Raw genomic sequence first — 21816 nt, 5'->3', positions numbered from 1 at the left:
CCTCTCTGTCTCTTTACGGCAATCTCTCTTTCCAACTGATTAATCGGACACAAATCTCTCTGATTACTGTGGATGAGGGATGTAGGTGTAGTACCTTGTAGTTCAAAGTCTTCTCCATACACTTTAAAACATTTTAAATGAATGTAAATCAAACATCACAACTCATTACTTTGGTAATAAATAATTTGGCTTGAGTGCAAGAAACATTAACCCCATCATGACTTTGGGATCAGGGGTCATCTAAACGGGGGACAAAAAGGAACAAAAAACCTGCAATAACAACAGCAGCCTAAAGTCCAGTTGCTCTCCAGTCGTGGTCTTTACACAGTAGTAAGCATGAGGAGAACACCCCCCCTCCAATATCACAATCATGAGCTACATCCAGGCCTCAGGGTCCACACCCCCTGGCTGTGCAGGGAAGGGGAACTCCTGGTTGGGGGACGAGTGGGAGTGGGGCTCGTTCATGTTGGCCATGTGTGAGAGGGATCTCCCGTTGGAGCGGGAGATCTGCGGAGACCCCGGCGGTGTGCTGTGAGGGGTGAGGGCCCTCTGAGTCTGTAGGTCTCTGTAGCTCACGGGCGTGGGGATGCGGGAGGGACTGTTGTCGGGCCTGTTGTCAGTGCGGGGTCGTATCCGGGGCCGCAGCTTGAGCTTGTAGATGGAGGGGACCCGGTCGCTCTTCTTCTGCCCTTTCTTCGGCCGCAGGACCACCCCACCGTCGCTGTTCCCGTTGGTCAGGGCCGAGGGGGGAGGAGAGGACTCTGAATGGGACTCGCTCAGGCTGAAGCACATGGAGGAGTTCTCACTGGAAGAGTCCTGGTAGGAGCAGTCTTCAGACGTGGGCAGGGCCACTGGAGAAGGGCACTCCTCTGGGCCCGGGAGACCCTGGTGGTCCTGCTCACCGTCCTCCATGTCGTACGGCAGGTTTGGTTGTTGATCCGGTAGAGGAATGTCTCCCTCGGGGCCCGAGCCCCATCGAGGGGGTCCCTGATGGTCGCTCAGCGCCTCCCCTGAGGGACAGCCTCCCAAGTCTCTGTTCAGTTTCTTGCAATTAAAAGCCGGTATCGGGGGGATCTGATTGGGGGGTGTGGTTGGTTCTGTGTGTCCAAGGCCAGCCAGAGACGAAGGCATGGCCTCCCTCTCCTCCACAGAGCCAGAGATAGCCGGGAGCTTCATCAGGGTCCCTTCACGCTCCCCCCAGCGCTCCAGCTCACCCTGCCTCCCGTTCTGTAGTCCTCCGGGGGTCTGGCGGTGCGGCGAGCCAGAGAGCTCCTCCAGGTGGAGGTGATGGGGGATGGGCCTCTTTGATTCCCTCAGCTCCGGCAGTGCTCCCATCTTAGCGCCAACATTCAGGGAGGACGTCGAGGAATTTGAAGAAGAATAGGCAGAGTCAGTGACGTTGAGGTCGGCCGCCGCCGGTACGGACAGTGCACCGACCCCCTGCGGTGGCTGTTTGGGGACGGGGACTCCGTTGGACCCTCGGCCGGGCGCTCCTCGGCCCTGCTGGGTGTTGGCGAGGAACTCAGCCTCGAAGCTGCGGTACAGGTCCTGCTCCTTCTGGGGGTCCAGAGTGGGCAGCATCTGGATGCCAAAACCCGGTCCGTCCTCCTCGACCTCCTCGGGTCCAGGCCAGCCCCGGTGGGGGGGCGGGCCTCGGCCGGCGGTGCGCGGGACGTGTCCGGACCTGGGGGAGCGAGGAGGATGATGATGATGGGAGTGGCGGGGGGAGGAGTGTGGAGAGCGCCTGCCTCCGGATGTCACCGGCGGCAGGAGGCGGGTTCTGCCCATGCAGGGCGAGCGGGGGGCCGGGGGTCTGGGGGTCACGGTGGTCTTCTTGCTGGGGCTACTGCTGCTGCTCTGGAGGCCTTTGACTGGGGAGTTGGAACATGAGGAGGACTGTCTCTTGGCGAAGCCTCCCACTATCCTAGGGGTTGAAGGGGGCACTTGTCTGGCCTCCCTCCTCTCTGAGAGGGGGGGCTGGGGGTCTCTATAGTGCGGCCCGGGGCTGGCATCGCTCGTTCGGCTGTGGGTGGGGAGTTTGCCCTGGCTTTGGGAGCGAGCAGCTTGAAGTCTATGCGGGACCTCGTTGGCCAGAGAGCGGCCCCTCTCTGTGCGGGGGTTCCGGGGCCCGTCAGAGGGTCCCTGCGGGGGGCTGGGTTTGAGGATGGACGTGGGGGCAGGGCGTTCCCGGGACTGGCTGCGTGCGCGGGGCATCGGGCGGCGCTGGCCCGGGGCAGAGGCTGCTCCGCCTCCGGGCCTCTCGATTACATGCTTCCCCTCCTTGCGGTTGACGAGCAGGACCACCTCGTCAGTGGAGCGACGGGAGGAGTTAGTCAGGCTCCTCCTGGCACCTCCTCCTCCTCCTCCTCCTCCTCCTCCTCCTCCCTTCGATGAGGTGGTCGAGGAGTCACTGTCTCCTGAGAGACGCCTTGTCAGGGGCAACATGGTCTCCCTGTTCCTGAGAGGAGAAAAGAGACAACAATTTATAATATATACTTTATATACTGTATATATGTATAGGTCACAATGAAATATACTCATAGGGTTATAAAATGTGGAAAATTAACCATACCCCTTTACAGGATACATTTATAGGAGTTCCTGACATTTCTACAGGATATTACTCTGGATCTGTCCCGGCGTCCACCTCTGAGGTGGACCTCTACCACTGACCTCTGAGGTTGACCCCTACCGCTGACCTCTGAGGTTGACCCCTACCGCTGACCTCTGGGACTTCCTGGTTCCCCCTTGGAGATGTGATCTCCAAGGAGAGCACTCCATACTGTTCCCACAACCAACTAAGAACTGCAGCGTTGTCACTCCACTGCTGGGCTCCTCAAGCCAAAACCAAACCATTGACAGATGATTTATTGTTCAGTAAGGGACTGTATATCAAGACATGGAATCATGCCGTTTGTGTAATAAACCCACTTCTGCTACAACTACTACCAATAATCTGATAATAATATGGATGAGAAGGAGACGGAGGAAGAGGTTTTAAATCTCACCACGTAGCATTTTAAAAACAGACAACCGATAAAACTCAGAGGAAACTAAAATGTAATTAAAAATGTAATCGGAGTAGCCATTCCTTTAGAAAAAGGCAAGGAGCCAAGATAAATGAAACAAGAACAGTTGCTCTCCTGTGTTTCACTTATCTTGAATCCCACCTGTTGACCTGCTGCCTGCTTAGTCTGGCGGTCAGATTATCTGCTTTATGGAGTCTGGCGAACTTGGAGGGTCGCCCCGCCCCCAAGCCCTGCTCTCCTTACGTCTGGCCTCAGCCATCACTCAACCCAGCACCGCCTGGGCCAGGGGCCAAAGTAAACCAACCCAAGGCCCCAAACTGTGTTTAACAATGGCGGCTCCACGTGCTGACGTATCAGGAAGGTATGTGACTCACCCAACGTTCGCATATAGGAAACAGGGCCAGCTCTAATGATCTGCATGTTTCAAAAGGGAGGCGTTCTGCTGGCCATGACATGCCAGTGCTCACAAAACAATCCCACTCTGTCAGGAATCTGGAGCCAAACAATCATGGAGCCACTTTCCATCCCCCCATCGGCCTCACATTCATTCAGTCAACGAGTGTGTGCCATGGAGAGATCACTGGGAACAAAGGCTTGATTAACCGCTCTATGAGCCATTCATTTAATTAACTCAACAAACTCAGAGAGGAGATGAGGGAGTGGAGATGGGGTTCCAGAGAACAGGCGCCAGAGGACATAGCAGAGGAGAGGGGAGAGGGCAGTGAGGGCAACTCAAGAAATTAATATAAAAACATAATTTAGTTTGAGCCGCTAGGGGGAGCTAGAGGGTGTTGTGTCCAGCTTTTTATTGGGACGTGTCACCTGAGATTAGATAAGTCTGCTCAGCTATAATCTGTGGCTTCCTGGCCTTTGTATGAACTGTGTGTGATTGTATGATTGCGCAAGCGTGCGTGCGTGTGCATGTGTGTGTGTCTTAATTTGGGAATAATGACTGAAGGTGATCTTAACTCACAAGCCATTATTCAAAAGCTTCTAGCATCCCACCACAAGCTCCTGTTAAATCATCACCTATACTCAACCTCCGTAAAAGAAACCGTTTCCTGTAGGTGCCTTGATGTTCCTTCACAGTGAACATGTAACTTAATGACTCCATTGTGATGCTCTGGCTAGTGCTCACAGGCCACATCCACAGCCGGAGCCTGGCCGCTGCTCACCTCAGGGGGTTGAACTGGCGCGGCTCTGAGCGGTCCCGGGGCGGCCGGGGCAGCAGGGGCCGTCCGGCGCCGGGGTCCGGCTCGTTGCCGGGGGCGATGAGGGGCGGGTGGGAGCGGCCCTGTCGGCCGGAGGAACACGAGGCGGAGGGGGTCTCCAGGGTCCGTCGGTCAGGGGCTTTGTGAGGAGCGTCGTTGCGCCAGTGAGGTCCCGGGCTGGTGGAGCGAGAGGAGTGGGCGCTGGAGGACTTGCTGTGGCCTCCCTGGGCCTGGCTGCTGGCCTTAGCCTGGTGGTAGCGGTGAGCTAGCACCAGCAGGGGCACAATGAAACCATGTTAGAAAGATAGGAGATAATAGGGATGACATTGGTAGGTGATAGGCAGGTTAAGCTCTAAGGGTTTACAGAAAACAGAAAACGCAATTTCAGCCCATTTCCTACTGGGTTGTTTGATGCTGTCATCAAGTCCTGGAAGACAGGCGTGAATGTCATTGACACCACTAGGGCTGTCAATCCATCTCTGAAGGGATCAATGCGCAGTCTTCCTATATTTCTTACCATAATATTCATAGAACTAGAAATGTGGACACATGATATATATATATATATATATATATATATATATATATATATATATATATAAACAGGAAACAAAATGAAATAGTGTCCTGAACTCTCCTCAAAGATGACCAATGATCATTGATCATTGATCATTGATCAGTACGTAGCAGCTGCAGATTAGAGCTGGATCAGGTCTGTGCAGTGTGTGGTTTCTGTGCGTCTCCCTTAATGGGCAGTGTTAGCTTGAAGCATGACCTAATGTCAGCTGCCTGCACACACAGCCTGTGATAATTTGAGCTTGGCTTCAGTGTGGAGCCTTTGAAGGCCAGGGGCCTGGAACTCAGCTGCCTCTCTGCTATGGTAGGACCCGCTAGGGCTAGGGCTTAGTCGTTTCATCTGGAATTAGCACTATAGTTGCTATCAAAGCTAAGGTACAAAGACTTTGGGAACTTAATTATTCACTAGCATTATTAACAACAGTAAATTCAACAAGCAAATATTCTACTTTGACATAATACAGGCCACTATCTTTGTAAGGACAAATATTTAATATATTACTTTAGTAATTTTGATCACTCAAAGATAGAAGTACACATATAATGATTTATAACATAATATTATTCAGGATATATAAGTGGTCTAAGGTTCAGCTCCAACCCTACACAGGAACAGTGAGTAGGTTGTTTTGATAGTGAGTGTACAGGAAACAGGAAGTGACCTCACCATAGGCAGCGCAGCGGCAGGGATCATGCTTGTCCAGATAGTGCTCCAAGGTGTCCCAGCCCCCCCCCACGCGCACCATCACATGAGTACGGAGGACCTGAGGAGACGAGGGACACAGATCTGGATCAAACACACGTCCGCCAGTGGAACCACTCCCCGTAAACACACACACACACACACACACACACACACAAACGCACAGAGCATCACACAACCCACACACAGACACACAGACACACACAACCCCCACGCACACAGACAGACATACCCGCACACACACAGACACAGAAACACAGACACACACACAATCACACAACCCACACACACAGACACACAACCCCCTGTAACACACACACACACACACACAACCCCCCCACGCACCCCCCCCCCCCCCCCCCCACACACACACACACACACACAACCCATAAAAAAATGCTTTTACCAGATGCTTCAACCCTTTGATTTGAAACATTAAAATACCACACACACAGCGGTTAATAGACATGCAAATCTTAAAGTGGGGCAGCATGCTATGCCCCCCTGAACACCCCCATGTCCAGTGTTACGTAACAGTCCCATTAGAGGCCCCCCTAACCCGAGGCCCTGTACCTCTCCTCCCACGCATCAACACCCACACACTCTGCTTGGCTCTCCCTCCCCCCAGCTGGGCCAATATGAGGCCGCTTATCGCCATGCCAACAGACTTTTTCAACCACCTCCAAGGTGGTTGAAAGGCTCTGACGTCTCTCTCTCTCTCTCTCTCTCTCTCTCTCTCTCTCTCTCTCTCTCTCTCTCTCTCTCCTCTCTCTCTCTCTCTCTCTCTCTCTCTCTCTCTCTCTCTCTCTCTCTCTCTCTCTCTCTCTCTCTCTCTCTCTCTCTCTCTCTCTCTCTCTCTCTCTCTCTCTCTCTCTCTCTCTCTCTCTCTCTCTCTCTCTGAGTCAGAGGAACAGGGCTGGATTAGCAGAAGTGCCCCCTCCCCTGTTACTCCCCCTCCCTCTTCCCTCCTCCCCCATCACCCAGGGGGGGGTTGTATATCATACCATTGTGATGCTATGATATCATATGCTATGAGGTCAGTACTAGCTAAGGTCTTTGGATCTAAATAAGCCCCAGGGCCATGAGGCCAGGGACAGCCCTGGCCTCATGGCCCTGGGGCTTATTTACATCCAAAGACATATGACCCGCACGGCGTCAGTCTTTCTCCCCCCGGCGGACGGGAGGGGATGGACCCCAGGCTCAAACAGGAGGGGATGGACCTCAGGCCTTTCCTTCATATTCTCTGTACTAGGGCGTGTGGTGAGTCTGAATATCAGCGTTGGGATGCCTGATCAAGCTGGAGGGTTTATGAGGCTTTTGTGCACTAGCAATAATAATGACATCCAATCCGCTCCCAGGGCGTCCTGCCCTCACAACTGGAGACATCCCATCCCAGTTTCTATGGCAACAGCCAACAGATGAGATTTGGAATCACAACGGGTAGACATACTACAAAATTCAAATCAATGAAATATATATATATATATATATATGAAATAATATAAAGTTATATATATAATAGATATACAATATCTCTTTTTAAATTGAAATACGGGTTGTCCTTTCTAATTAAGGTCAATGTTTTGCTTGTGTTTACCAAAGATAAAGCCTAAAAGGACATTTATGCCCTCATTTTCATTAAGAAGGATTAAATGTTTTAGTTTTTTCAATTATTATATAATAACATATAAATATTATATCATGTAACTTTAAATGGTGCAGCTCACATTATGAAAAAATGCAACAGCCCTGACACATCCATATTGCCCCATAACCCTATAACCCTATACCCCTAACCTGATAAACCTAACCCCATAACTCCAACCCTATAACCCTGTAACCCCAACCCTAACCCCATAACCCTAACCTCATCAACTTAACCCCATAACCATAACCCTAACCTCATCAACTTAACCCCATAACCCTAACCCTATAACCCCACTCTGCTCCAGCCGGGACCGGCTCTCTGGGACTTGGCAGCTGAATAAAAGCTGGTTGGCAGTGATGGAGGCTCCAGGCTTCCTCCCCCCTGCTAAACGAGGGACACGTGTTGTTGGCTGCACTAGAGGCTGCTGGGAACACACTTAATCACCCTCAGATCATCCATCAGGGGAGGCCACTGGCAGGAAGGAGAGTAACCTGACACATTGAGGGTTCAGACAGACAGACAGACAGACAGACAGGGATACATAGGGACAGACATACAGACAGACAGGAACCGACAGACAGGAACTGACAGACTGGAACAGACAGACAGACAGTGGTGGTGAAAGTGCACACATTCTTTACTCAAGTAAAAGTACAGATACTCATGTAAAAAAGACTGGTTAAAGTAGAAGTGCTAATTAAACTTCAGGGTCTGAATTTCTCTGAAATGGGAAAATACTAAGCCTGAAAGTCTTTTGTTCGACATTCCCTCATTTCTACAGGATGTTCCATCCATCCTCACTAGTTCTCCAAAGACGTCTCCCTCTGCGGCCCCCCTCACTCGTCTGTCGTGTGTGACGTGCACTGATGGATAAACTGAGGGACCGTCTTTCTACGTGTTCTTTTCCCATCAGTTTAGGTTCAAATCGCCCTGATGTTGGGAAGGCGCGAAATGATGCAAATGCATTACAACTAAATTCACAGGACTGTTTTGAAAGAGAAGTAGTGTTTTGTGAGAAGTAGAAATATATTTGTGCTCAAATATACATATATTTAATATTCAGGAAAAGTACAGATACCTGAAAACTGTGCTTGAGTACAGTAACAAAGTATTTGTACTTGCGTTACTGTCCCCCTCTGCAGAGTCAGACATATGCAGAGAGATGAACAGATATGAAGACATACACATGCATGCAGAGGCACGCAGACACACCCACACACACACACCCACACACACACACACACACACCCACACACACCCACACAAACACAAAGACACACCCACACACACATGCACACACATTTATTGATGCACATTCAAAGATTGAAATGTGCACACGTGCAAATTCAAAGATTGTTTTCCAAAATAAATGATATCTGCTAATGGGGCAGCAATACATTGGCATGTGAGAAAATATATTACATTATATGTCTTTCACAATTTGAGAATTTTTCTTTTTTATATAAATGAAAAAATGCCATGATTGTGCACCCCATTTTCTTGAAAATGCAGAACCTTAAAACGAGGGGAAAATATTGACAACAATTATCGACCTCCAGCCAGACGGGTTCTGTGAAGGCAGAGCGTTTGGAATGAGACCCAGAGACTCCATTAACTCCTCATGGTAAACAAGGGGAAACTTAACACGGAATCAATCCCGGCATCTACCCCAACTTCCTGCAGTGGCTGATGGGTCCAGCAGCAACCCACATGGGGCTTCAACTAAGGTGTGGTTCAAGCAGGCTGGGGCCGAGATAAGACTGGCTCAGGAAGTTACCCAATCCCCTACGTTGTGTTTCGGGATGCATGTAGGACGGGAGATTCATGCAGATTGCAAATACAAGGAGGCGAAGGAAGCAGTTTTGTTTGTATTGAAAAGGCCAACGGTTCTGATGCAAGCAAACCAGAATAAAAACCAACCAACCACTTAAATCCCACGCCAGGGAAAGCCCCCTCTATGGTACACTGTGTTTCACCAATCACACGCCATTTGTTATTGGCTCCAATGAAGTGAGTGAATCTCACACTGAGCGACATATGGAAAGTGACGACACTAACCAGAAACAGCTGGACGGGCGGCACCAATGGAATAACCATGACAACCAAGACCTATAGATGGTGCTATCCCGGCAGACGGATTCAGTTTGGTGGACCCTTTAATTACCGCTTTATGTTCTTCATGCATTAACATGTAATGCCAACACTGTGTTGCCATGTCAGTTGCATTGGTATCAGGACATCCATCACCTAGGTGATCTATCTGAAGTAACAACAGATTTCCGATTTATATATATTTTTATTAATTGAAGGGAGAGTTTATTACCCTGATGAAGATCAAGGCGCTGGAGTCTCCCACTTTGTACTTCCCCTCCGACACCTTGGTCATGGGGAACTGACCGGGGCAGGAGCAGCGGCCCAGGATCTCACGCACCTGCAGACAACAACAACAACAACAAACATCAGCGTCTACACATACAGCAGCCCAGTGGAAGACATGTATATATATATATATATATATATATATATATAGATTACACAATGACAAACGGGTCTGTATGAGCCTTCCCTGTTCCCTGTTCCTCATTGTATATTATATCTTCCCCTGGTGGGAGCTATACATGACTAACCAATAGATAACGGTTATTAGTCACATATCGGTGACAGACATTCCCTCTGCCACTGAGGGTATGTGTCAATAATCTAATGAATGCCCTGTCTGTTAGCCAGGAAGGGGGGGGGGGGGTTGTCTCGCTAGGCAGTGACTTTGGACCAGTCTGTCTGTGAGTCATCTTCCTGCGGAGGGCTCTCTTCCAAGTAGCTCCTGGAGTGACGCCTCTCCCTTCGAACTCAGCATACAAAGCATTGCATCACTTCCTGTCCGTGGGTCCAGGTAATGGAACAGTGTGAGAGGAGCACAGGAGGAACAATGAACCAGAGGGGTTTCTTAGTCACCGATTACATACACTTTAAATATGGACAGTAGACACACACACCCACACACACACACACACACACACACACACACATTCTCTCACACACGCCCACACGCCCACACAAGCAGTGACACACATACACTATCTTGCTGTATTTTTATGGGTCAGAGAGTGGGGGTGAGAGAGGTATAGAACTATTAAGATAAACGTGTGTGGTTGTACGTTATGTGAGACAAGAAAGAATGAACTCGGAGAGAGAGAGAGAGAGAGAGAGAGAGAGAGAGAGAGAGAGAGAGAGAGAGAGAGAGAGAGAGAGAGAGAGAGAGAGAGAGAGAGAGAGAGAGAGAGAGACCCTCATAACATGCTTGGATGAAGAGAGAGAGGGCTGGGCGAGCAGACTGGTGACATCAGCAGGTCTGTGGTGCCACATGGGTTTGGAGTTGAGCGAGTCAGAGCCGGTGTTTGCTGGAGGCTGTGGTCGGGTAGGGAGGGGAGACGGGCGTGGCGGAGGTGCTTATTAGGGAGACGAGTCAGACACAACTACAGGGCGGGGTAAGAACAGCCTCCCTCCCTCTGGGCTTGTGTGATTGGTTGACCAGGATCGGTTTCTCCCATATGAATGGATGAATTTGGCTTCTTACACAAAGGCGTGCTCACACTTGTAGGACCCACACCGGACACACAAAACTTCTAATGTTTGCATAAAAGGCTCAGTGAAACACACAAAGACATGTTTTGGTGCTGCAGTGCCCTGACCCTATCCCTCCATCTAACCAGATATTCAGTGTGGGATTTGCCCGATATTGCCAAGGGTTTGTGGTTAATTGTTGTTGGTAATAAGAAAATGGAGTGAAGAAACTGCTGCCCCAGAAGGAGGTTTCTGTTGCAGAACCTTGAAGTCTTACTTAGTTAGTCTCCCATCAAATCTGGGGGAATTACTGGAGGACAGGAATGCATGTCGTTCAATGCCAGAGAATCCAATAACTTTGAGGATAATAACTGGTGTGGCCCCGCCCACCAGCAACACAGAGGGCTGACCTCGAACCAGGTGTGTGTGTGTGTGGTGTATGTATGCATGTGGGCTTCATGTGTGTGTGTGTGTGTGTGTGTGTGTGTGTGTGTGTGTGTGTGTGTGTGTGTGTGTGTGTGTGTGTGTGTGTGTGTGTGTGTGTGTGTGTGTGTGTGTGTGTGTGTCTGTGTTAATCCATGTGTGTGTTTATCTATCCTGCAATGCTTAGATGATGGTGTATTTGGGAGATTAGGGCGGCACGTTGTTATTTGCTGTGAATAGCACCCTTCTTTATGTTCCATGCTAATTAAAGGGGAGGGCAGAAGTAGCACCAAACCTTTTAGCATATATTTAGCATATTAGCTCTCTGGCCCTCGCTAACCCTAACCCTCTCTAATCCTAACCCTCTCTAACCCTAACCCTCTCTAATCCTAACCCTCTCTAACCCTAACCCTCTCTAACCCTAACCCTCTCTCACCCTAACCCTCTCTAACCTTAACCCTCTCTAATCCTTACCATCTCTAAACATAAACCTTTCTAACTCTAACCCAACCCTCTCTAACCATAACACTCTCTAATCCTCTCTATCCACATCTTCCTTCCATTATTATGAACTGTCAAAGGAGGGCCTTTTCCCATTCAGACCTAACAGTGTAACTCTTATTAAACAACAGGACTTTAACAGGTTCATTTGTTTTCCCCTGGCCGGCTCCATTCCTCTTCTCTTTCCTTCTCTTTTTCTCCTCCTTTGATTTTGTTCTCTGCTCAACCTCCCCAGCCTCTTTTTCAAATATTGGAAAAAACCCAGCCAGTGACTTAATGGAAATATCACCGTGGCAACAGACACACAAACACACACACACACACACACACACACACACACACACACACACTGTATTAGCCTTCCCTTTTTAACTGGACCGTTTTCTTTTTTCTTTTAAACACACACACACACACATATATATATATACACCCACCCACTCAGACAGGGACAGAAAATCATGCATACACACACACACACACACACACACACACACACATTGAACACACACCCAAACACACACATACTGTATACACACACACATAAACATACACTGACAGAACACATACTCACACACACACAAACATATATACACACACACACTGAACACATACACATAATGGTGTGTGTGCATATTATATGCACACACACCTAGCCGTGTTCAGCTGAGGTAATTTGTTTCTCTCCCGCTGTGAGGTGTGAGGCATTACACGCACAGAGCACTATCCAAACCTCCAGATAATTAAAGCCAGTCAAGGACACGCCAGGGTTAAACTCATTATCTAGAGTGTACGTTTCCCATGCCTGTACAGTACAGGCAAGAGCCTGGTTGGCCACAAACACAGAGACACAATAACATGGAATGACAAAATAGCTGGAGCTGGTAACGGCCTCGCTGCTGTTGAGGAGGCAGGGCTTGTGAGGAGGGGAGGAGAGAGGGAGGGCAGGAAACATGCAGAAGTGAACTGGAACGCCAGCAGAAAATAAACTTGAGGATGAATTATGGAAAATATGTTGGTCACATGGGACACATTTACACAGAGAGATAGAGAGCTGCTGCAGATGTTTGAGAGAGAGAGACGAGGGAGAGATAGAGAGGCAGAGAGAAATAGAGAGGCAGAGAGAGAGAGTGGGAGAGAGAGAGAGAGAGAGAGAGAGGGGGGGCAGCGAGAGAGAGTGGGAGAGAGAGAGAGGAAGAGAGAGAGAAACAGAGAGAGAGAGCGAGAGGCAGAGAGAGAAAGAGAGGCAGAGAGAGAGACAGAGGCAGAGAGACAGAGACAGAGAGAGAGAGAAAGAGAGATATGGGGCACGCTGTGATTTCACAATCCAATCCCCTCACACAGTGATTGTGATGAGCTCTGTTGGTCTTGTGATCAATCGTAGGGGGGGTGAGTGAGTCCTCAAAAGACAGCCCAGAGGACCGCTTGGAAAACTCACTTAAGGTCTGAGGCAGAGATAGATATATTTACATACATAATTTGCCTATAGATTTGTTTACATTGCAATAGTCACGGCCACACCTCATAGCTTTAAACTGACTTTGATGGAGTGACTCAACAGAGCCAGGGGGGTTGGTGTAATTGCCTCAACCCCTCCCTTCCTGCCTCTTGAATGGACATGGGGGAGATACAGGGGGAGATACAGGGGGGAGACGTGTCTAAACCTCATAGGGGCGTGGCGGTGAGAGGAACAGTTCGTTCATCTTGTTTTTTGACTGTACGAAACGTTGAATGTTGCCAAAGCTGAACAATAAAAAAACAAGTGGTGTAACCTCACAGGAATGCATGCTCCAGTTATTTTTTCTCTCTACAGTTGGAGCAGCTTCAGGCAAACAAAGAGATCTTTGCTCAGGGCCAGGCCTGCCTGCGTGTCACACGTACAACAACTTAAAACATAAAAAAATAAAACTAAAAGGTTTATGAGTAAATACAATGTCATAAAACTATATATTTTTTATTGAACAGTACCTTGAACTGGATTTTACCACTACTTTTATAATTATCATTATTATATTGTCCCGTGCCAAGCAGCACAGTTTACCAGAAATACGCATATAAAGTGGAGATGTGTGTTTGTTTTCTGACACAGCCTCCAGCCCTGAAGACGATTCTCCCAGGACAACCAGAACACAGGGCCAGCAGGTCAACCTGCTGCAGCTCTACAACCATCCGCACTTACCCTCTGAACAGTCAGTCTGAACCCGGGAACACACCACCAAGCCTCGTCACTACAGAACCAGGAGTGATAAAGCTCAAATTGATGAGAAGTGGTGGACCAGTCTTATCAGAGTACAGACGTGGTTAGTCAGATGATCTCTTGTGGTGCAGTAGAGTGTTCATGTGTGTCTGAATACTTGATCTGATTCCTTCCCCAACAGCACCAGGGGCAGGCGAATGAATTCAGAGGTGGACTTTCCATTCTGCAAAGGGCCTCAGGGACCCTGAAACGATTCAAGTGGGTTAATGGCCCAAACAGAAACCTTCCTTAAGAGGGTTAGGACAATACATGTCATAACGATCATTCCTCTGCATTGAAATGCAGTGAGGAATGCGCTAACTCTTTAGCACTTAGAGCCTTGAGACATTGTCTGAAGACTCAGAGAGCCACAGCGACTCCAACCACACTCTACGCCTGCTGCTGGACCAGACCAGGACCATCTGAAGGGAACGTAGTGAGCACAGCAGACACCAGCTCCAGGGTCATTCTCCATTCCAAAGACACATTCCTGTCTCATCCCACACACATGGCTCGAGGCTCAGGGTCACACACATGTAGGGAGAGCAAGGGGCGAGTCGCACAAATAGAAACATACTGAATTATTCATTGTTCATTGTGGATCTCTGTCCGACCCTCTGCAGCCTGCACCCGGTTCTTTTCACCTTTTTACACTATGACAGCTGTCACCCACTCAAGGTTATGAGTGATTATGGTCTGCAGAGAGGCTCAATGTCATCACGACAGTCTACACCTGAGACCACTGGAATATATCTATCAGCAAGCAGTTTGGTTATGGGGATGCCGTGAAACCCCAAAGATGAATAGATGCATTTCTGTGAGACTAATAACTTTATTACAGCGTTCTCAATATAGTATCCTCTGTCCAGAAGATTAAAAAAAAAAAAAGATAAAAATAAGAAAGAATGTATGTGTGTAGTCAGCGTATTCAGATAAGTGAGATTGCATCCCAAATATTGGATCAGAAGTATTGTAGAATGGCTAATCTATTATATATTAAGATAAGCAGGATGCAACAGGATGGATGGGGTCCAGATGCTGACATCAGAGAGAACCTAACATGTGATGGGTGTATGGATGGGACTGCAGCCTGTCTGTGTAGGGAGGGGGATAAGGGAGTAGGGGACTTCCATGTCACTACAACAAACACATCTTTATTGCCATGCTGCTGTTACTGCATTCCTCTGATACACAGAAGAGCAATGCATCACACGTTTCTCTCTTTCTACATTCATGTTGCAGCATGGAAAGTGCAGAGAAATGAGACCTGCTCTGTGCTTCTGCAGCTGTTTTGCAATGCATGTTGGGCATTGCATGACACATTAAACTAGAAGAACCATAGAATTTCAATGTCCAAAATAATTCACTCACAGGAGGTGTGTGTATAGTATCATACACACACAGAAATACCTCCCTTCATGGAGAGCGCAGGAGTCTGACCCAATGTAAGCCATGGTGACCTACTTTCCACTACCAATGTCTCTCCTTCTCTCTCCCCTTGTGATCTCCCTCTAGCCAGCTTTCCCACTCCCTGGCCTTCACAGTGAGTGGAGCGTCTATTCTAGTCTGCTACAGCAGAGTGCAGCAAGGCCCTGCAGGCGTTCAACCCGCACCCTTTGCTTGCATTCATCCCCCGGAGCATGAGGCCAGTCCGTATACAGGCTGCTGTGTGTGTCCTCTCTCCCTCTCCCTCCACCATGACAGCTGAGAACGCTGTACTGTAAACTCATCATCATGGTTGGGACCCGCCGTCAGCCGTTCCCGCCTGAATGCTTTACTGTCAAACCCTCAGTACTGCCTGGTCCTCCTCCTTCCTCAGTCCAAAACTATGGGATGCATTTCTGCCACGCATCCTCTCTCCACGCACCAGGAGAGCCTTGGAGAGCGGGCAGCCTACACCAGTGTGTGCCAATGCATCTAAACTACAGGTGTATAGAGGCCTACACATCTAAACTACAGGTGTATTGATACACATCTAAACTACAGGCGTAGAGGCCTACACATCTAAACTACAGGTGTATAGAGGCCTACACATCTAGACTACAGGTGTATTGATACACATTTTAAACTACAGGTGTATGGATGCCTACACATCTAAACTACATACTACGTGTATGGTGCCTTTGCATGTGGCAGGTATCATCCATTTTGGTTTGTGTTCTAGTGGGTTTCTAGTTTTTAAAGGGCAACCGGCCCTAAGGTCTATTCTGAGTCGATAAGGAAAGAACATCAAAGCGACCAATGAGAAGAAGACATGTTACATTATGTTCCATTGGCTGCAGAGAATACACACAAATATACAGGATCAACGCCATAATCTGAAGGTCGTGGAAAAACATGGCATGCTTGATGAAATGCACTCTTCAAAGGATCAACACAGGGGAGGCCGTATGGATATTGACCAGCTGCTATGGAATGCCTATAAAAAGCATCAGTATATGGAATTAACACCGGGGTTAATGGGGGACTATATGTCTGTGTCTCCAGTCCTGAGCAGACATCAGAACTGTAACAATACCTCACCAGACAATCCCCACTGACCGGGTGTAGACACTACCGGTCTGCCCTCCATTAGGGCTTACTTCAGGACAGTGGGAGGGGGTTGCTAATAGATGAATACATTAATATCTAAATGTATTGTCATTACGAATCATACTAACAATATACTATTACGATATAGTGATGGCCAATGACTGCTGCTTTCTATTAGTGATCACTATAGCTGATCACCTGCAGCTGATCAGCAATTAGGACCAACATGCTATAAGTGTGCCAGCACCAGTCTGGCTCTCTCTTGCTCGCAGAAGCTTTATTGTCAGTCTGTTTGGTGAGAGTTCAGTTATTACGGGTCTAGATATTACGGGTAAGCTGCCATTTTGTCTTTACTCTTTTCTTTTCTCCTGTGTTTGCTTAGAGGGGTAGTTTCCAAGTGTGTTTGGGTTGATCCTAGACTGGGTTTTGGTTGAGATAGGTCTTCAGGTTAATTGGCCGTGGCTAGCCTGACTCCCTTTTAGTTTGTTCCTGCACACTGAATGAATGAAAAAATAAATGCCCTAAGAATCCCTTTTGTGTTGCCTCTGCGTCTGATGCCCACTCAGGGTCCTAACATATAAATGTATAGCCATTTTTAATTTAAAAAAAATTGATGCCCCCCCCCCTTCAACACTTGGGCCCCATACCTGGTCCCCTCCTGTAGCCCTCAGGGCCCCATACCAGGTCCCCCCTGAACACTGGGGGCCTCATATCCGGTCCCCCCCCCCCCCATCACTGTGTGGACTCTACTTCATCCTTCAGTTTGCAGATGACGCCACCACCATCCACGCTGAGGCCGCCCAGACGGCTCATTGGCCTCAGGTCATGGAGCCCGGACAGCAGCCTCTCAATGGCAGCAAGGATGAGCGTCGACCTCAGGAAGTGGCCCACGCATGGATGGGGAGATGCTTCTGCTTACAGTTCCCGGTTTCATAAAAGATGACTTCACCCGTTCCAGGGAAGCACTGCCAAAAAGTGCCTCTACTTCCTGAGGACTCTGGTGGCTGCTGCTTCCCCAGGGCCATCAGAACTCTCAACCAGCCACATGGACCTTATTAATGTTGGTGTATTGATCCTATGAACTACCCACATACTGGGTCAACTGTATATCAGCCAAATGCAAGGAACCTCTTCACTGGCCCACCTCACTATATTATTTGTGTTATACATCATTGTGCCCATATTCTTTATTCTTTTCTTGTCTATAACAAAGGATACTTTATTTTTACATTCCCTGGAATGCACTGTATTTTTGGCTAGTCTTAATGTATTATTTTTATATCAGACGTTATGACATTGTTGCATGAATGATAGATAAGGTTGTTTTTGCTTCGATTATCTCACAACTATAAGGGGTTACTTGCTGTTTCTCAAGAGAGTAAGTCACTAGAAACAGGTGCACGATGCAGAAGACCATTACCCCATAATTGTAGGAACAAAGAAACACTTTAGTTTCCTATCAAAGGAGGTTGCAGACCCGGCTCAGTGTGACACTCGTTTGGTGGCAGTGAGACCTACTACTGCACAGAGCTCATTTAAATACCCACATATGGACAAATGTAAGGATTTTAGAATTAAAAGGAACTGTCCAATGGGCCAGTATACTCTCAGAATGTGGTTTGAATACGAAGACCAAACTAACTAAATGACTTGTGTACTGCAGGATAAAAGGGAACACAATGTAATCATATTTGCAAAACCAATCTCTGTTCGAACTATTGCAAAACATTCAACAGTTCTGCACAGGACATCACTATTGTGATGTCTTGAGTGACACTAGCAGGAATAAAGTCCTAAGTGACACATGCCATCAGCAAGCATTTTCTCTCAAAGTCCGGGGTCATCGCTGACCAGCGGGAATGTCCCTCAGCACGCCGACAGGTTTCTTTAGAGATGAGGCATGAGTCATCACCTGAACTAAGGGGCCAGGCTCACTAAGAAATCAAGGGGAATACCGTAGTACAAGGGTTACACTACAGCTGTTCGTTTAACGGACTGGATCACTAACATGGCATGATTTTCTTCTACTTCCCCATCCACTTGGATGGAATTACTTTCATAGATCAGTTTGTGACGCTTCTGGAAGCTTATTGGTTCTCTAATCACAGGTGGGCAGCCAACCCAGGAAGTAATGAGGGCTTTAACGGCCATAGACCTATTTTATGTTGGGTTCCTTTTTGGTAAGGACGCTTCTTTAAAGCCTGCACTGGGAGCTGTGGTTAAGATGAGCGTCGCTGACCGTTCTGGGTAAACCTGGCTCCACAAAATGCTCCAGGACGGCCTGGATGACGCAGTGATGATCCAACAGAACTGTATCACATCAGTGTTGCTGCCACAGCATGAGATTGACTGCTAACTGCACCCTCCCCTCGACACACACATCTTTTGCTGAAAGGGGGCTTTGTTCCTCCTCTCATCTGCAGCAGACGATGAACTCTCAGCTCACCAGAGAGGATGAACTCCTCTCTCATCAGAGCACGTGTGGCTGTGGGCTCCTCTCTTCAGTCTGCTATTTGTGTCCCTTCGGTCTCATTCTTCCTGGGGGCCTTGGGGGCCTTGGTGTCCCCCCCCTCTCGGTCCCGGGGTAACAGAACACCAGGTAGGGTTTGATGATGGTTCAGATTCCACCACAGGGGAGGCTGTGGAGTCGCTCGGTGGAAATTGATTTCCCCTCTGGTATGTGAGCGATGATGTGCTAGTGGGCAGAGTCCCAGTGGTGCACTGGTGTCATGACTGTATAGAGAATACTGGTCTGGTCGCTGCTGGTGGAGAATCAAACAATGTGGAAGAGACCGCTGTACTAGTGACATGTATGCGGTACAAGGTCAGTCTGACTGGAGCTCGTGTGTGATCCATCTCTCTCTCTCTCACACACTCACACACACACACACACACACACACACACACACACACACACACACACACACACACACACACACACACACACACACACACACACACACACACACACACACACACTAAAGGGGAGGTCGAGGAAGAGCTAGAGAAAGGTAGTAAACACATTTTCTAAGCACTGACATTATGTATGGAGCTGGAATATCATGCCGTGACGGCCAAAGTGACAACACTCTTAGTGACGATTACTCACCAGCTCGTCCAGGTTCCTCATGTCCAATAAAACTCTTTTCTGCTGCCACACAAATTGCGCCTCGTCAGTTTCATCCTCCAAACTCAAACTCTTAGGGACCTCCTTCCGGCTGTAGCGCCTTGCCGGGGGGCTCTGCTGCCCGGGGTCCCCGGCTTCCTCCCCGGGCTCATCCCCGGGCTCATCCCGGGGATGAGCCCGGGTCTCCTGGTCCCGGATCTCCTCCTCGATCTCCTCCTCGAGCTGGATCAGCATGGGGGCCAGCATGCCGAACTTGGCCCCCCGCCGCGCCACCTCCAGGAGGCAGAGCACGAAGTTCTTCTCGTTGCATCGCTCCACCAGGTCATTGGTCTCGAACATCAACACGTCCTTGATCCACAGCTCCTGTCGGCACCACGTGATGAAGTTGGACACATTGTCCCGCGCCACAAACGACCCGGAGACCACGTTGCGGGACTGAAACACGACGTCCTTGCTGGGCATCCTTAGGGGCCGCGCCGCCTCCGGCCGCTCCCGCTGGAAGTCCAGCGCGGCGCGGTTGACGTTGTTGGCGTGGCGGCAGAGCGCGCAGCCGCCGTCCAGCCCGTCCGCGAAGGTGTCCGCGCTGAGGTCCAGGTCGTACAGCGTGTTAAGCCACTCAGCCAGGTCCTCCTTCATGGCGTACAGGTACTCCTCGCTTGACTTGAAGGGCCTGATGCTCTTGGACGCGGCGGACTGGATGTTGCTCTGATCAGCCATGTTGCAGAGATAGCGGCCTCTCTATGAACTCTTAACGGATCATTCCCGCTCGGGTCTCTGCTCCCCGACGCCTCGTCCACACGGTAAGACAGAGAGCCGCGTCGACGCGCCCATGACCCGGGGCGAGGCGGTCTCTGAAGGCGCTCCGAGATGAAGAAGCTCCGAGTCCTCGCGGATCTCCACGCACTGCGGCCGCGGCGCGTGGCCGCTTTTCCTGGATGTCTCGACAAAAGCAGTTTCCTTCAGCGCGAGCATCGCCGGCCTGGAGCACGCGGACGAGGGGTCTGGCAGGTCGGGTCTGTGGCGGGTCTGGAGCGGTCCGTCGGGGATCCGCACCCATCAAGGCGCGTCGGCTTCTTTCCTCTGCGAGTCCTCAGGCGCGACCACGCGACGCGCGGTCCCGCCGTGTCGCTGTGAGCGCGCGGCTCCTTGATGCAGGATGACTTCAGTCTCGCTCAGCCCGTGTCGCTCCCGCCTCGCGCGCAGAATATGTTGACCTGCTCGAGCTCAGACGGAGACTCATCCCATTACCGGATCAGCACCCGCGGGAGGGGTGGGAAATTAACCCTATCTTCCCTATTGTACAGCGCGCGCCTCCTGACTGGAACATCAAGGTAAATCAGCGCGGGGATCAGGCTGTAACACACCACGGTCTGGATCAAACTCACGTACCGGGGGCATAAAGAAGGTATCTCAAGCAATGCGCCAAAAACCGACCCCCACCTGAGGTGGTCGGGACTCGGAGGTCTAGTCTAGACTGATACCGCCTGATAGATGATCACATCGTCTAATAGTCAAAGGCATCACTGGATCTGAAACCCGGTGGTCCAGAGTCCTTGTTTATCTTCAGATACCAACAAGGAGCACATGACCTTAGATCACCCTGGGGACGAGTAGACAGAGCAGCTGGTTCTACCAGTTGTGCACGTCAGCTGGCTGAGGTCCATTCCTTCACATCAGGGGGTCGCGTTATCCTCGGATGAGCGTAATGGGTTCAACTCCCCCGGGACCGCCGCCCATAGGAAGGAGTTTGGTTCTTTAAATCTCCCCTCTAACCCAACAGTAAAGGAGGGGGCCGTAGGGTTGACAGACCAATACCTCCGAAGACGTGACTTAAACGTTGGACTTTATTTTACAATATACGGTTAAAAGAATACCCAATACCAAACAGCATTCGGATACGCGGAGTCATTCTCTTCAAATACAGGCCATGGGCGTCTTGAAGCTGGTTAATCTGACGTTTTGCGCATTGGCACGTCGGTAGTGCAGCACTTACGATGGTGCGCGACTTCATTTTCCTACCAGATTAATCCAATACGATATAAACTGCGCACTTTGCCCATCGGAGCAGCTCAGTGAACAACCGGCTTTCACCTGCAAAAGAGATGAACCAGAGCCGGTGATCCCAGCACAATATCGCTAACAGATGCGAGCCGTGTACTTAAAGCATGTGAATTTTAGTTGTTGGGAACAACCTAGTTTTAAATTAAAATGCCAGTCAAGTCCTACACTTGTTACAAAATTGTGATTCAATCAGTACTTGGGACGTCAGGGC

At 49.4% G+C, this 21816-nt stretch overlaps 1 protein-coding gene across 1 annotated transcript; it reads right to left on the bottom strand.

Annotated features, from left to right (window-relative positions):
- Positions 1 to 106: 106 nt before the first annotated feature.
- On the bottom strand, positions 107 to 20687 carry gas2l1 (growth arrest-specific 2 like 1). The gene is made up of 5 exons (XM_084467638.1): positions 19527 to 20687; positions 9491 to 9598; positions 5484 to 5580; positions 4205 to 4505; positions 107 to 2458 (listed from the first exon to the last, which is right to left on the bottom strand). The coding sequence occupies exons 1-5, from the start codon at positions 20259 to 20261 to the stop codon at positions 376 to 378; spliced, it is 3324 nt and encodes a 1107-aa protein (XP_084323764.1). The 5' UTR covers positions 20262 to 20687; the 3' UTR covers positions 107 to 375.
- Between the last annotated feature and the right edge of the window lie 1129 nt (positions 20688 to 21816).

Source organism: Micromesistius poutassou (genome assembly GCF_964030765.1).
Source record: "Micromesistius poutassou genome assembly, chromosome: 5".
NCBI classification, from domain to species: domain Eukaryota; kingdom Metazoa; phylum Chordata; class Actinopteri; order Gadiformes; family Gadidae; genus Micromesistius; species Micromesistius poutassou.
The sequence above is the reverse complement of the archived record's forward strand: the minus strand, read 5'-3'. Positions and strand labels throughout refer to the sequence as shown.

What these genes read in the sequence shown, in the direction of transcription:
- gas2l1 (XM_084467638.1), bottom strand. Translation starts at nt 20,261, where the DNA reads ATGGCTGATCAGAGCAACATCCAGTCCGCCGCGTCCAAGAGCATCAGG. An exon ending in CTGCCGCTGCGCTGCCTATG is followed by an intron (nt 4,506 to 5,483) that starts GTGAGGTCACTT and finishes TGCTGGTGCTAG; the next exon opens with CTCACCGCTACCACCAGGCT. An exon ending in CGCCAGTTCAACCCCCTGAG is followed by an intron (nt 2,459 to 4,204) that starts GTGAGCAGCGGC and finishes TTCTCCTCTCAG; the next exon opens with GAACAGGGAGACCATGTTGC.